This window comes from Pseudorca crassidens, chromosome 17 (assembly GCF_039906515.1).
Source record: "Pseudorca crassidens isolate mPseCra1 chromosome 17, mPseCra1.hap1, whole genome shotgun sequence".
Classification (NCBI taxonomy): Eukaryota; Metazoa; Chordata; class Mammalia; order Artiodactyla; family Delphinidae; genus Pseudorca; species Pseudorca crassidens.
Window position 1 is genome coordinate 66,820,691 of NC_090312.1, and position 15,972 is coordinate 66,836,662.

Here is a 15,972-nt window from a genome sequence, read left to right on the forward strand (position 1 = left end):
TGGACTCTGCTTTACAGTTTAGGAAAGAGACAGGCAATTAACGCACTACCAAATAAATAGTGAATTTATTCCTGTGTGTATGTGTAATGTAAGAGGTAGCATGGGGGGTGGGGAGGGACTTGATTTTCCATTCCCTTAATGGCACAACTTCTTACCTTTTCCAAGATTTTCAGAAAGCAAATATCTTCGTGCCACCTTCCTTATGCTGGCCATACTCTGGTTGCAAGAGGTGGTGTGTACAGGTATTTCACACAAAAGGGCTGGAGGCTTAGAAAGAGCTGGGAGACTGGGGGACAAAGGTTTAAGGCATAGATGCTCACAGGCTTCAAAGGCTTGAAACACTATCGTAATACAGAGTTTTCCTATGTGGTTGCCAAGATTAGAAAGAGTACAGGAAGCAAGATTTGATTCCATATGAAGAAACACTTTCTAATATTCAGCGATGTCCTCAGATAAAAATGCATGTGGAGCGGGCTCAAGAGCAGGAGATGAACTCATGGAGGGGAGTGTGTATTGTAGTCTTTCAAAGCATGGGCTCTGTTGTCATACAGAACTGCTTTCTCATCATTTTGATTTACTTACTCTGGGACCTGGGGGAAGCAACTTACGCTCTCCAAACTTCAAATTTCCTGTCTCTAAATGAGGAAAACTGTCCCCATCTCACGAGACTGTTGTGAAGGTTAGGCAAGATAGTGATTGAAGAGAATTTAGCACAGCTCTAGCACGGCAGGGTGTACAGAATGGTAAACGCTATTATTATTGGAAGATCAGGCACTGGAAGAGTGGTGGTGTCTGTGAACTAGAAAGATGCCTAAAGTGAGAGGTAATGAGAGGTGCACTTTTGATCACCTTATCTGGCAGCCTGAAGTTTGAGACACATCAAGCTTTAATCTCAACTTAGCAGGCAATCAGAGAAAGTGAAAACATAAACCCTGAAGCAACAAACTAATCAGAAACAGAACTGTGTATAGATAACAAGGACCTTGCTTCTTGGCAACATAACATCAGACAGTGGAAGATAAAAATTAGAGAACATTTCAGAAGTTTTAAAACCTATTCATTCCCCTCCTTAAATCCCTCTTTAACATATGTTTTATCTTTAAATTTAAAGACCATTTGTTGATGGATTCTAGCAACAGTTCTCCTTTCCCGGGAAATTAATACCCACCAGCTATCATTTAATACTGTAGTTATATGCCAGGAAGACATTTTCATGTGTGGTTAATTTTTTTCACCAACTCAGTGTTACAATCAGCTAAAAACTGACTTCTTGATTGTTAAACTATCTTGTGAGACACATGCAAACCCCGTACCTTGCTGTTGCCCACTTAGAAGAATTCAAATGCCTTTCCGCCTACCTACTGCTTGCTGAAAACATGATCTCACTGGAATGCAGAGACAGATTTGGTAGAATGTTCATATTTAATGAAATTATGAAATGTGAATTTGATGCACTTTGTAGGGTAAAAAAATATTGTGCCCTTAAGCAACATTCCTGGACTGTTTCAGTTTGGAGTATGTGATGTGAAATTTTAAGAGTCATGAAGTTTAGTCTAAACACACAACTTTGGCGGCATTCTTCCATATTTGTGTCAAAAAAATGCTTGGTACCTGATTTTAGACTCTATGGGTAACATAGACTGGGAACATTCAAATCATACCCCTCCAAACCTCAGTCCATGATGTATTTTATGCCAAACATTTCTCTTGACCATTTTAAGCTGTTAGTCTTTATCTTCCCTGCCTTCTTTCCAAGCCATTCTTCAGAAATTCTCATAGACAATTAAACATCTCAAGTTCATAACCATTTAATGGCCATTGACTGACTATTAAATGGTTTTCAGATATACTAAATTCAGGACACCAGCCAGACTAGTCAACTTCGATTTTTCTGAAGTCCTTTGATTAGTTTCCAGAAAAACCTTATCCTGAGTATGTCAGAAGACTAGATGGACCTGGTGCTATCTAGGCCCCTGAAATAGATTTGGAGTCAGGTTGACTTAAGTCTCAGCACTGATTCTAAAAAAAAAAATATATATATATTCTTAAAAGATACATGAAACTTTCTTGCAAAAATTCTTGAGTAGATTCCCAGACATAAAATCATGCATCCATGCTGTCTCCATGACACTACCCTACCCCCATTATGTAAAGTGGTCCATTCTGATTACCAAAGCATATTCCCAACCAAAATTCTTTGTATTGGAAGAATGTTCCCTCCCACACACTAGCTACTTTTTTCAACCTCTGTAGATGTGTACCCTGGATGATAAACCTTCAGCTACTTAATGACTACCAGAAACCTGCACTTTATTTTGTGTTCTCCAACTCAGGGAAGCCCAATTGTCCTAGTCAAAGATGGAGGCATACTCCTTGGCTTCTCCATCATATAAATCCTTATGCCACTTCTTCATATAAATCACTTACACATACTGATTTGATCCCCAAATTCATTTTGTCACATCCCTATGTCCTTAAATGTCATTGAGGCTTCAATTATCTCTCGCCCAGGCTATTATAACAGTCTCTTGACTGTGCCATTGCTTCTGCCTGTCTCCAATCCCTTTCTCAACCTGTAGCCAGAATGACCCTTCTGAAGGCAAATTAATTACACAGCTTAAAACCTTCAACCACTTCCCTTAATCTTAGAATAAAACTCAAACAAGTTTCTGCTTGCCTTCCCAGCCTCATCAAACATCACTTTTTCTTTTATCCTCTACATCCAAGCCACACTGAATTTCATCTATGCCTTCAAGGTACCATGCACCTTCCCAAAACACCCTTCCCCACCTACCACATATTGCCTCTTTCCAACTCCTGCCTGTATAACTTTTATTTATTTTTCATATTTAATATCTGAAATCATTTCCTTTTGGAAGCCTTCCTTGCGTCTCTACCCCCAGTCCAAGTCTGGGCCAGATATGCCCCATGTGATCCCAAAGCACCTGTATTTATTCTACTTTAGCACACAGCTCACTGCTTTGCCCACTTACTCGTCCATTCACAGTACTTCCTATCAAGAAATGTCTTTTTGCTCCCTACTGAACCCCTCAGCACAATGCCAGGCACAGGAATAAATACTGTGGAATGAGTGATTGAATACTGAGTGACCCCTGCCCACCTGAGCACCATAGCCATGTGCTCTTTACATGGAATGCCCAGCAAAGGTTAAAAGACTTCATTCAGTTGTTCCATAGATTGTTCCTGAGTGTTCTCTGTGGGACAGATATGATGCTAGGTTCTATAAATAGTCAGCAGGAATATAATAAAATTTTCTGTACCATTGCATATGGTCAAATATAATTTGCCAACAAAAAAGCAGTGTTGAATACTAGGAAATATGGTCGATATATGTGTAGCCTATGTATGATTCAAAGCTCTTCCTTCTACCAACTGATGGTGAGGTTCTGAATCATATCATGTTAATGTTTTTACATTTGCACATCTTAGAGCCTGTACTCAAAACAATCATAAACAAAATGTCCTTACTTTCAGCTGGCTCCATAAGTGGAGAGCTAAACATTCATATATAAGCAATACTAAGTAACTAATACTATGCAACATGCACCTTGGAAGAAAATTCATACAAAATGTGCCCAGTCTCCATTTGAAGCCAAGACACTTAAAAGGTTCTACATGTAGGAGAACAGGAATGTGGAGTTCCAAATGAGCTGGAGAAATGCCTTCCTGTCAGCAATCTTTCTCAGTTCCCTGCTGGCTGGCAATGTTCTCAGGAGGCTTTCTAGTGGTCATAAAAGCATTCATTGAAAAAATTTAAGTTAGACACATCAAATTTCTCATAAGAAGAAAATTGAGTTATCCTTCCCAAATGAGAGGAAAGGTGCCATCTGGTCCAGTATATGGTTTCATTTAAAACAACGATAAGGATAGACATCACAAGTGTTTTGTCAACTATGAATAATTTAAAAAAAAAACGTCTTTTACATTATCTACATTCTCTTACACACAAAGCCCAAATAAACAAAATCCAAATTTTTCCTTATTCTCAAGACATAAATTACTGTAGGCAAATACTTTACTGGCTATTTCTGAGGACGGATTAATCTATTCTCCATTCATTCATTTGAGTCATGCTTTCTGTAACTTTACTACCTGCTGTGACTTGGTAACTAGTATTTTTCTCTTTTCCAGAAGAGTATAGGAGACTGATTCCCTTAGCTCTGCAAATAATATTTGCAGGCACCAAACAAATGAAATAGGGCATATTATCAATACAGCTATTTTGGCTTCTTGAAATTACATTACACATTTTTTTTCACTTTTAAGTTGTTCAGTTCATATCTATCATTATCTTCACGCTGTCCCCTACCTGTCTTTCCATCATTCTCTACCATTTATGAAGATGGCTACCATGTGTTCTCATGAACTACTTCCATTAACTGTTCATACCTGTCACTGTGGTAGGTATAGGTGTCCAGTTCCTCCTCACCTTTGACTAAAAGAATGGCCCTGTTGGGCTTCCCTGGTGGCACAGTGGTTGAGAGTCCACCTGCCGATGCAGGGGACGCGGGTTCATGCCCCGGTCCGGGAAGATCCCACATGCCGCGGAGCGGCTGGGCCCGTGAGCCGTGGCCGCTGAACCTGTGCTCCGCAACAGGAGAGGCCACAACAGGGAGAGGCCCGCGTATGGCAAAAAAAAAAAAAAAAAAAGGCCCTGCTGATTCAGTGGTTGCCACCTCTTGGGTCACCTTCACAGCCAATCTAAACTCCATCAATTGATAGTGCCATCTTTCTCATATGCACCTCTGACCCTGCTCTAAAACCTCCGTGGCCTCCCTAATGGCTCTTGTATTAAGTGATCCTCAATCTTTTCTCAAAATCCTTGAAAACATGGCGAATGTGTTATGCTTTTTCTCTCCTGGCGATTTTGTTCATTCATTGCTTTACCTACTATAACATCCAATCCTACCCTTTCCTGAGCATCTATCTCATATACCCTTCCTCTAAGCAGCCTTCCATGATTTTGCCAACTAGAGATTACCTCTTCTTTCTTTTATTTCTCCATGGTATTTTGGTCTGTACTCTTTTATTACATCAGTCTTACACAGCAGCGTCTTATACTGAATTATGTGCCTAAGGTTTTTTTTTTCCTGCTTGTTTTTCCTGTTTTGTTTACAGTTTAAATACAAAGATTTCTGTTATCTTTGGATCTCATCCTCTTACAGAAGGACTTCAAATTTTTTAAATTAATTTATTCAATTGCCTTAAATTCAAGAAATATCTTACAAATTTTACTCCATGTATGAGTCTTGTAATTTCATTCTTTTAGGGAATGATTCTTATTCTAAGAAACTAGTGTGGTCTGTGGTTTAGAGTCACGGTTTAAGTTGCCCTTAGGAAGAATGAAAAACAGCTGGTGTTCAAGGAGCTATGGAAATTTGTCAAAAAACTAATCGTAAAACAGAAGCCAAGAGTTTGACTTGCATATCTTAAGCTCTATCTATATTATTATTTTTTGAAAGGATACAGTGTTTGGAAAATCATGGCCGGTATACCCAAAGAAGATATTATACACTAAAATATGAATGTCAACACTCTAGTGTTCAAATTGTGTCCACTTAATTTACTCAAGCATACACTAGCATAACCAAGTACTTAAAGAGGATAAAATCATTTAATTTTAAGGGGCTTTTTGCTTTTTAGAACTTTGAAAAACTTCTTTCATATTTTAGGTGCACAGGATAAAATGTTATTATAAATGATAAGCGAACTTTAAATATAAATAATATCAAAATTGATTCAAGTTATAAACATGTAACAATTCATAGGGATTTCAAATTCACCAAATAATGGTTGATTACTGTCTATACACAAGAAATTTCCCAAGAAAATAGTTATACAAAGGTGAATAAACATAGACTGAGCACCCTGAAAGCTTAAAATTAGGAAGATTGCAAGAAATATACAAATAACTGTAAATTGAGTCTGATTTTAATAAGAGCAGTGTGATAAACATAATAGGCTACAGTGGTTCAAAAGAAGGAGAAATCAAATATGACTGTGAATGTAAGAAACATCAGTGAAGGACACAACATTCTTACATAAAACTTGAAGGGTAGGATTATAAATATTGGAATAAGTTAAGGAGGAGACATTAGAAGGTGAGGAAATGGCATGGGAAGAGGCTCAGAGAGTAAAGTTGTGAATGAAGGGGATTGCAAATCAGGCTGATGCAATTAGAAACAGCCCTGATACCAAGGGGGAAAGGGGTGGGGTGGGAGGAATTGGGAGACTGGGATTGATACATATATATTATTGATACTATGTATAAAATAGACAACTGATGGGAACATACCATATAGCACAGGGAACTCTACCTAATGCACTGTGGTGACCTAAATGGGAAGGAAGTCCAAAAGGGAGGGGATATCTGTATGTGCATGGCTGCTTCATTTTGTTGTGCAGTGGAGGCTAACACAACATTGTAAAGCAACCGTACTCCAATAAGAATTAATTAAAAAAAAAAAAAAGAAAGAGCCCTGAGCTGAAGACCATTTTCTATGAGGCTCCCATAGTGATATCACCCACTGATGGGGACAGTTTGAACACAGGGCTGGTAGCCATACTGAGGTACGTGTCCTAAGCTTTTGAGGTCCATATTTGAAGTTAGGAATTGAACTCACTTTCGAATTGTTCACAGTCCAAAGCAACGTTAAACAAATTAAAATAAAAGTAACAGTGTTCAACTGAGATCTGTATTTTTCACCTGGCCTGGAGGTTAAAGTCACTGACATTCCTGCTCTGACCTGTTAGATTTTATTTCTCTCAAAGTTTCTCTGAGTCTGCATGAGGGATCCAATGAATTATTTCAGTTAGTCAATTTACTCACAGAGACAGGATTTCACTAAATTGAGCACATTTTTCTAACTGAAGTAATCTGTTCCTCTCCCCCCACCTCAGGGAGTTTGCCCACTCTCTTCCCTCTGTCTGGAATGGTCTTCCCTCATCTGTCAGTGTGGCTTACTGCCTCACCTTCCTCCAGGACATCTCAGGGAGCCCTTCTCTGACCACACTATTAAATGTCCCAGCCTCAACCTGCTTTATTTTTCTTCATAACCTTATAACCTTCTAACATACTATGTAATTTATTTATCTTGTTTATTGCCTGATTGCCCACCCAGGAGGCCAAGGACTGTCTATTTTATTCATGAATTTATCCTAGGTGCTTAGAATAGTACCTAACATATAGTAAATGCTCCATAAATATTAAGTGAATAGATACATGTGTGATGAAGTGTATGCAGTATTTACATGATAATTTGAGACAGTGTTACTTTATAGAGCTTAATATTCTGACTACTGTTTCTCGTTAACTTTACTAAGTGAAGAAGGATTTATAAAGCATTTACTATATAACAAGCACTGTATCTGGTTCTTACAAAATAAATTATTATGTAGTAGCTCCCATATTTGAAAAGCAAATAATAAGAAAGGAATGACAAATAGAATATGAAAACTATATGATTTCAGCTGGCATTGCAAAGAAGGAAACAGTGATATCCTGACATCTCCAGCAGTTTCCCCCAATGTAGTATTTGCTCGGTCTAGAGAATGAAAAGATGCTCCCCAATACAAGCATAGGCTTTGAAATTACACAGACCTTAACTCTAATTCCAATGATACCATTCATTATCCAAACCACCTTCACCTAGTCATTAACTTCTTTGTGTCTAAGTGATTTCATTGGTAAAATGAGGATCGAAATCTTAACCTCACAGGGAGACTGAGCTATCAAATGAGATCATCTGTGGAAACAATTAGCCAAGTCCTTGGCACATAGAAACAATTTAATAAATGCATGTGGAATGAATTAATTCTTGATCAGTGGGGAAAAGTATAACTAGAAAAATGTGGCTTTTTAAAATATATTTCTACTGTGTTGTACCCCACATATTATTCATGATGATCCCTCTTCCCTCAATATTATTGAAATAATAAATTGCATTATATATTGATTGGTTATCATATAAATTATTGTTCCCATTTCACAGAGAAGGAAGTAGAGTCTTATGCATATTAAGTAACTTGCACAAGGCCACAAAGTACACAGCAGAGTTAGGATTTCACCCCACATGAAGTCCTCTCCAAAGCCGGTTCATTTGTCTTGATCCTTACCTTAGTCTGCATAGCTATGTGATTGCCGCCAGAAAGTATTCCCTAAACCTGCAGTCTGGATAGCATACCTTTTTGAGCTCACATAGAATCTTATGCATATTTCTCTCATAATGCATGATGTTTGAAAACATGTTTGTTCCTCTCCTTTCTATACCTGGGCATCACCTTCTAGAAACACCTGTTCAATGTGAGCAATTGTTCCTATTTTTAGATCTTGAACAGGTTTTCACTGGGCACTTTCACAGTAAGCTCACAGAAACCCATAAAAACTAATGTTTATTGAACATTATTTTTCTGTAGGCTCTGGTCTAATTGTTCTAGTTCTCAACTCCATACATTCCTCATAACAACCCCATATGGCAGATACTACCTTTATCCTCATATTAGAGATGATGAAAATAAAACACAATTAGGTTAATGAATTCACTCAGCTTATATTCCAGGACTGGGGTTTGAACCCAAACATTTAGATTCCAGACTACATATTCTTAATCATGAGACTATATTGCCCCTCATACACCAGGACTGATGACATCTTCTTTTCCACTTTCATTTAAAAATCCTAGAAAAATGCATTTTCATAGAGTCTAAATTGTACTTCTATGAACCATGACTCTCTTACATTTGGCAAGTCTGTATTTTTCTGTGACACTAATTTCTACAATTAGTCAAACTTTAAAAGCTTATTTAAATAAAATAGATACATTTAGAATCTGACAGAAACCCCCAAATTTTAGGTCAGCACTTACAGAGTGTTGTTAGTGGTACTGCCATACCCACCCCAACTTAGAAATACCATACTGGTGGTCTTCATTGCCTTAAACAGGCTCCAAGCTGTGCTCTTGGAAGGTGCTGGAAGTTAAACCATAACCTTGTATAAATTCAAAACCAAAAACAAAGAAACTTTAAAAAGACATCTATCCTTTTAATACCAACTTTTTAAAAAAACTTTCCAAGTAAAATGATTTAAACACAGAGAGCCTATTTTTTATTTTTAAGAGAGAGCAAAGAATGTGTTCATGGCAAGTTGGAACAGTGTGCAAATGTGCTGACTTCACTGTTATCTGAACGACAAAGCATTAAATCACAAGAAGGAAAAAGTCAGCATGTTCTCTGAGAATACAAATAGATTAGTGTCAGGAAGAGCTTTGTCCAAGAAAGGGAAGAGATACCTATCCAGAGAATAATTCATGCACATGAAACCTATAATTTAAAAAAATCATTTTCAAAAAATATTTTAGCTGATAAATATGACTATTAGATAAACAAAGCACAGAAAAAGTTCCATGTGAATTTTTTTTTTAAGTGGACCTTCCAAATGTGATCAGTCATCACACCCCACTCTTTACCTCTTTCTTATATAAGACCTGATTCATTAATGGTTATGGAACTCACACAAAAATATTAGATCCCTTTCCTCCCTTTTAATTATATGATGGAACAGTACTTAAGTTTACCAGGCACTTAAGAACATTCCTTAAGTTAAAAGGTATAAAAAACCCCATATCCCTTAACATATGAATTCTTTAGATTCTCCTAATGTACAATTTAAGTAAAGCGTCCTCACTCAGAATTCAAAGAAAACAAGGTTCTCTTACCATATATTCCATGTTTGCTGCTGGTGGGAACACTTTGCCCCGAACTTGGTTATGATAATCAAGAATGGCGATCATGTCATTCTGCGAAATGTAGCGCTTCCGCCTGGCTTTGGGGATGTCCGCAGAATCTAGTTGTGCTTTTAGAGCTGCTTCAATATCAGTGAAATTATTGGTTGGCGGGGATGAGTCAGTGGAATTGAGTAAGATGACGGCACTTGCTTCACAGAGAAGGGAGAGCAGGAGTGCACTGCTGATGGCAGAGATTGCTATCATTTTGAGAGGTGGAGAGGGAGAGGCCACAGAGTTTGCCTTAAAGCAGAAAGGTAGAGTTAGGGTCTATGAAAGGAAAAAAAAAAATAGGGCCAGAGGGTATGAATTTACAAAATCATTGCTTGACCTGACTTTCTTCAAAAAATCCAAGCAAATGCTGAACTCAAGCCTAGAAGACAACCTGTAGTGGTCTCTATACATTTTACTTGGTGTTATGAAGCAGTCCCCTAAGAGGAACTTCCTATAGCTAGAGAAAAATAAACAGCATGGCTACTAACCCTAAAATGAATGTGAGCCATTTACCCCAAACGCCTGAGCCACAGAATGCATTACTGCATATTTATTTTCAGAGGGAAATCTTTAGGAATTGAAATTCATCTTGAGAGTGAAAAGGAAAAATGCATCACAGGTAATAACAGAGAATGTGCTGATAATGTCCCCCAGACATATATGGACACCAAGTAATAGAACAGATAGAAAAAAAAAGTTATAATAATCCAATCTCATTTCTAAAAAAATAAAAATGTGAGCTACTTTAAAAGCAATGCATGCAAAATAAACTTGTTGAGCTAAATAGCTTACCTCTGCACAATGCCAAAATGAATATAGTATTCTTCCAAAAATTTAAAGTTCTTTGCTAGGTTGTAGCATGAACTCTTGTAAGAGGAGTGTGTCTTATTACAAACTCTCAGAGCAAAACTCTGCAAGGTTTGAGTGCTGCTGGCTACAGGAGCAGCTAACAGCTTTTATATGTCACAGTCTGCAACGTCCAGAAAGGGCAGTCTTTCTTAGGGTCTCTCTTAGCCAAAATCAAAGGGGAGGGGTTTTGGATAGAAAAAACAGTGATTGGGTGGCAACCTTTTTATGTGGGTGGTGAGGAAATTGAGTCACACCCACAGCTTACAAAGTACAAACCATAAAAGACAAACCCTTTTTGCTCTGAGCTTCCACCTTTTCTGTGACTGGTTAATTTTCCTCATTTAATGCCTTCTAGTTCCTGGTTCCCATACAAAAAAAGGAGAAAAAAAAAGGGACTGTGAGTTTTTGAAAACACAGAAGGTTGAGTAACAAGCAGTACATTTTTTTTTTTAAGACAGTAAATGACATGGGAGCTGAAAAGAGCAAGCTGATATTAACTCAAAAGATCAGCTCACATAGTTAATCTGGGTGGCCACAAATATGATTCAAAAGAGATGCCAAGCAAATCAGTAGTAGTCAAACTATAGCATATGATATTGGGATAATAGATGCTCAAGTGGTTGCACTTTCTGTCTCCATGTGGCTTTATTCCTCTAATTTTCATATTTAGTCTCTCTTTATCTCTTTCTCTTGTTTCACTCTCTCTCCTTTTTTTCCTTTCTCTACAGAGAGGCAGCAAATTACCTGCCTTTTACCTGCCTTGTATAGAATGCAAATAGAGAAGCTTATGACAAATGACAGCAGCCAAGATAACATCTGTTTCAGGTTTAGAAGCATAGAGTTGAAATTTTAAGCAAAGAGTAGCCCAGCCTCTCAGGAAGCATATTGGAGGGCACAGCTCCGAGGCCATGAAGAATGTCACAGCAGCAGCTGCAGCTGTCAACCGTCAGAAGTGCCTTCCTAGAAAGATGCCATTGGAGCAAAACCTGTGTCTGGCAAGACAAGAGCCAAGAATGTGACTATTAGGGCAATTTGTAACAAAAGGACCCTCACAAATACCCTGTGTCATGAGAACTTTAACAAAATGTGGGATATTCCCAGTCTGTGGCAACAGGAATCTTAGAAACTACACATTATTCAGTTAAACTTGCATAACGTACACTGACTAGTCTAGTTGGTCATTGTGTGTTGCCTCCTGCATGTTTCAGCAAGGAGGAGTACTATGTGGATTTATATTTGTCAGAAAGGATGATCATGTGGTAAGAAGCACACCAGGCTGGGAGCCAAGTTTCCTGGGCTATATTCCCAGTCGTGTCTCTAGCAGTATGTGTGGCCTGACGCACATAGTTTAGCTCTTCACTGGTGCATCTAAAAATGGGAGGGAAAAGGTGTGTATTCTATTCTTCATCAAATTCCTTATGAGAGCAGGACAGTGTTTGAAACTGAAAGTGCCACTGAATTTCAAAGTCCAGTGTGGAGATGCATTCTTTGATGTTGATAACATGTGCCAAAGTTCAGGTTTTGCTATATTTTCATGAGCCTTAAGTTCCTAACTAATTTTGAGTAATTTGAGAAGGGCTCAAGGTGCAATACTGAAAGCTATAAATAGGAATTAATGAACACTGTTAAATTGAAAAGGCAAGAACATCTAATAGGAGCACAGAAGGTGAGCATGAGTATTATGAAACATCAGAGCAGCTTCAGGGAATGCACGTGGCTGCTCACAGCTGCCTATGTTTAACAACTGGAGCTGTCCAGCTAGGGTCTCACCCCTTCAGAAAGGACTCATGGCACATTGAATGAATCTCAAGGATGCTGTGTCAGAGATTCCTGAATCGAATAGAAGATTAGATGACATATTCTCTGTGGGCCATCCAACTCAAAGATCCAAGACCTTTTGAGAAATAGTGCCAGCACTGATTAGCCTATACTTTTCAACATATCTCTTATAGCTGTCTAGCATACAGGAGACTAAAGGACTTTTAATGCCTAAGCAGCAGACATGAATCTTTCTTTCTCCAGGGTGGCTGAGTTCTTGCTTAGAATCTCATAAAAATCAACCATTGCTTTCACGGTTACCTCTTTGTCATGTATACAAAGAGATATTGTTCATCTATTGAAGTTTGACTTGAGGTACTTCCACAGGGATGAAAATGTGTCCCTCGAGAAACTTGTCTGAACCATAAATGGATTTCCTCTACAAGAAAGTGGAGGGATGGAGGAGGAAAAAGAGAAAGAAGGAATTTCTGAGATGGACCTAAGCATGCCCAATTACATGAGGACAGAGATGATAGTTACTTAATCCTGAGACCCTGAGGCATGTCAATGATTTCAGATGTCTTTCAACAAACATGAATTATAGTGTGGAATTTCAGACTATTAGGAAAACCCCCAAGGGTATGGAATCATAAAAGAAAAGACCTGTGGGAGGAGAGTTAAGAATTCTGCTTCCAAGCAGACATTATTGCCAGAAGAAGTATTTTAAATGCTTTGGAAGTCATTTTAATTTTAAAATACTTACAAAATTAAGAGGCATACATCCAAGTTGTCAGTAAAAGAACTACTAATGAACAACTAACAATGAGGTGGTTCTTTATGAGATCTCTTCTTGAAAAAGAACATTGATGTGTATAGAAACATTTAGGGGAATGCTTGCCAACATGGACAGAAAGGAAATGCAGTTATATTACTGAGAAGAAATATATAAACAATTGGCAGCAACTATTGTATACCTTGAAACCTGTGAGAAAATGGTTGCGATTTTAAAATTGAAATCAGATATATTATGTATCCCAGAATGGCACAACTGCTTAAGCAAAGGTACTGTGAGTGTTTGTGTGTGGATACAGATACACATATGGTTTTAGTCTAAAACATTTCTAATCAATGGAGAACAAAGAAAGAGTTACACGAAAATGAGTGAAATGATTCAGTTCACTTTTTAGGAAGGTAACAAAAGGCAATGTTGATAATGAATGACAGGAGAGGCACTAGAGTAATACTAGGAAAAGATTGTGGAATTAACTTTAAGCAGTCATAAAAATGTTTAAAAGGGGAGAAATTGGCAAGACATTTCAGGCATAAAAATCCACAGGTTTGGCCAAGCTGTGGATGTATGAAGCAAGGTGAGAAACAATAAGCAATGGATAATTTGGGTTTCTGTCCTGGAAATGACAGAAGAAAGTTATAATTTCTATTTATATGGCACAACAGAAAACACTGTCACACACACTCAGCCACCTGAACCAAGATGGTGGAGTAGAAGGGTGTGCTCTCACTCCCTCTTGTGAGAACACCAGAATCACAACTATCTGCTGGACAATCATTGACAGGAAGACACTGGAACTCACCAAAAAAGATGCCCAACCTCCAAAGACAAAGGAGAAGCCACAATGAGATGGTAGGATGGGCACAATCACACTAAAATCAAATCCCATAACTGCTGGGTGGGTGACTCACAAACTGGAGAACACTTATACCACAGAAGTCCACCCACTGGAGTGAAGTTTCTGAGCCCACGTCAGGCTTCCCAACCTGTGGGTCCGGAAATGGGAGGAGGAATAGCTAGAGAATCAGACTTTGAAGCCTAGTGGGATTTGATTGCAGAACTTCTACAGGATTGGGGGAAAAAGAGACTCCACTCTTGGAGGGCACACACAAAGTAGTGTGCGCATTGGGACCCAGAGGAAGGAACAGTGACCCCATGGGAGACTGAACCAGACCTACCTGCTAGTGTTGGAGAGTCTACTGCAGAAGCCGGGGGTGGCTGTGTCTCACCGTAAGGACAAGGACACAGGCAGCAGAAGTTCTGGGAAGTACTCCTTGGCGTGAGCCCTCCCAGAGTCTGCCATTGGCCCCAACAAAGAGCTCAGCAGAAACCACATACACAGAAAGATAGACAAGATGAAAAGGCAGAGGGCTATGTACCAGATGAAGGAACAAGATAAAACCCCAGAAAAACAACTAAATGAAGTGGAGATAGGCAATCCTCCAGAAAAAAGAATTCAGAATAATGATAGTGAAGATGATCCAGGACCTCAGAAAAAGAATGGAGGCAAACATCGAGAAGATGCAAGAAATGTTTAACAAAGACCTAGAAGAATTCAAGAACAAACAAACAGAGATGAACAATACAATAACTGAAATGAAAACTACACTAGAAGAAATCAATAGCAGAAGAACCGAGGCAGAAGAACAGATAAGTGACCTGGAAGACAGAGTGGTGGAATTCACTGCTGTGGAACAGAATAAAGAAAAAAGAATGAAAAGAAATGAAGACAGCCTAAGAGACCTCTGGGACAACATTAAACGCAACAACATTCACATTATAGGGGTCCCAGAAAGAGAAGAGAGAAAGGACCCGAGAAAATATTTGAAGAGATTATAGTCGAAAACTTCCCTATCATGGGAAAGAAAATAGCCACCGAAGTCCAGGAAGCTCAGAGAGTCCCATACAGGATAAACCAAAGGAGAAACATGCTGAGACACATAGTAATCAAATAGGCAAAAATTAAAGACATAGAAAAATTATTGAAAGCAGCAAGGGAAAAACAACAAATAACATACAAGGGAACTCCCACAAGGTTAACAGCTGATTTCTCAGCAGAAACTCTACAAGCCAGAAGGGAGTGGCATGATATACTTAAAGTGATGAAAAGGAAGAATCTACAACCAAGATTACTCTACCCGGCAAAGATCTCCTTCAGATTCGATGGAGAAATCAAAAGCTTTACAGACAAGCAAAAGCTAAGAGAATTCAGCACCGCCAAACCAGCTCTACAACAAATGCTAAAGGAACTTCTCTAAGTGGTATACACAAGAGAAGAAAAGAACGTAGAGAAACAAACCCAAAACAATTAAGGAAATGGTCATAGGAACGTACATATTGATAATTACCTTAAACGTGAATGGATTAAATGCTCCAACCAAAAGACACAGGCTTGCTGAATGGATACAAAAACGAGACCTATATATATGCTGTCTACAAGAGACCCACTTCAGACCTAGGGACACATGCAGACTGAAAGTGAGGGGATGGAAAAAGATATTCCATGCAAATGGAAATCAAAAGAAACCTGGAGTAGCAAGACTCATATCAGATAAAATAGACTTTAAAATAAAGAATGTTACAAGAGACAAAGAAGAACACTACATAATGATCAAGGGATAATCCAAGAAGAAGATAAAACAATTATAAATATATATGCACCCAACATAGAGCACCTCAATACATAAGGCAACTGCTAGTAGCTGTAAAAGAGGAAATTGATAGTAACACAACAATAGTGGGGGACATTAACACCTCACTTACGCCAACGGACAGATCATC

At 38.4% G+C, this 15,972-nt stretch overlaps 1 protein-coding gene across 1 annotated transcript in view; it reads right to left on the bottom strand.

Annotated features, from left to right (window-relative positions):
• The window catches only part of PI15 (peptidase inhibitor 15), a 28,619-nt gene extending 18,612 nt beyond the window's left edge, over positions 1–10,007 (bottom strand). Inside the window, exon 1 of the mRNA XM_067712025.1 lies at positions 9,735–10,007. Coding sequence (XP_067568126.1) covers positions 9,735–10,007 — 273 coding nt within the window. The remainder of the gene's footprint in view (positions 1–9,734) is intronic.
• Positions 10,008–15,972: the final 5,965 nt, after the last annotated feature.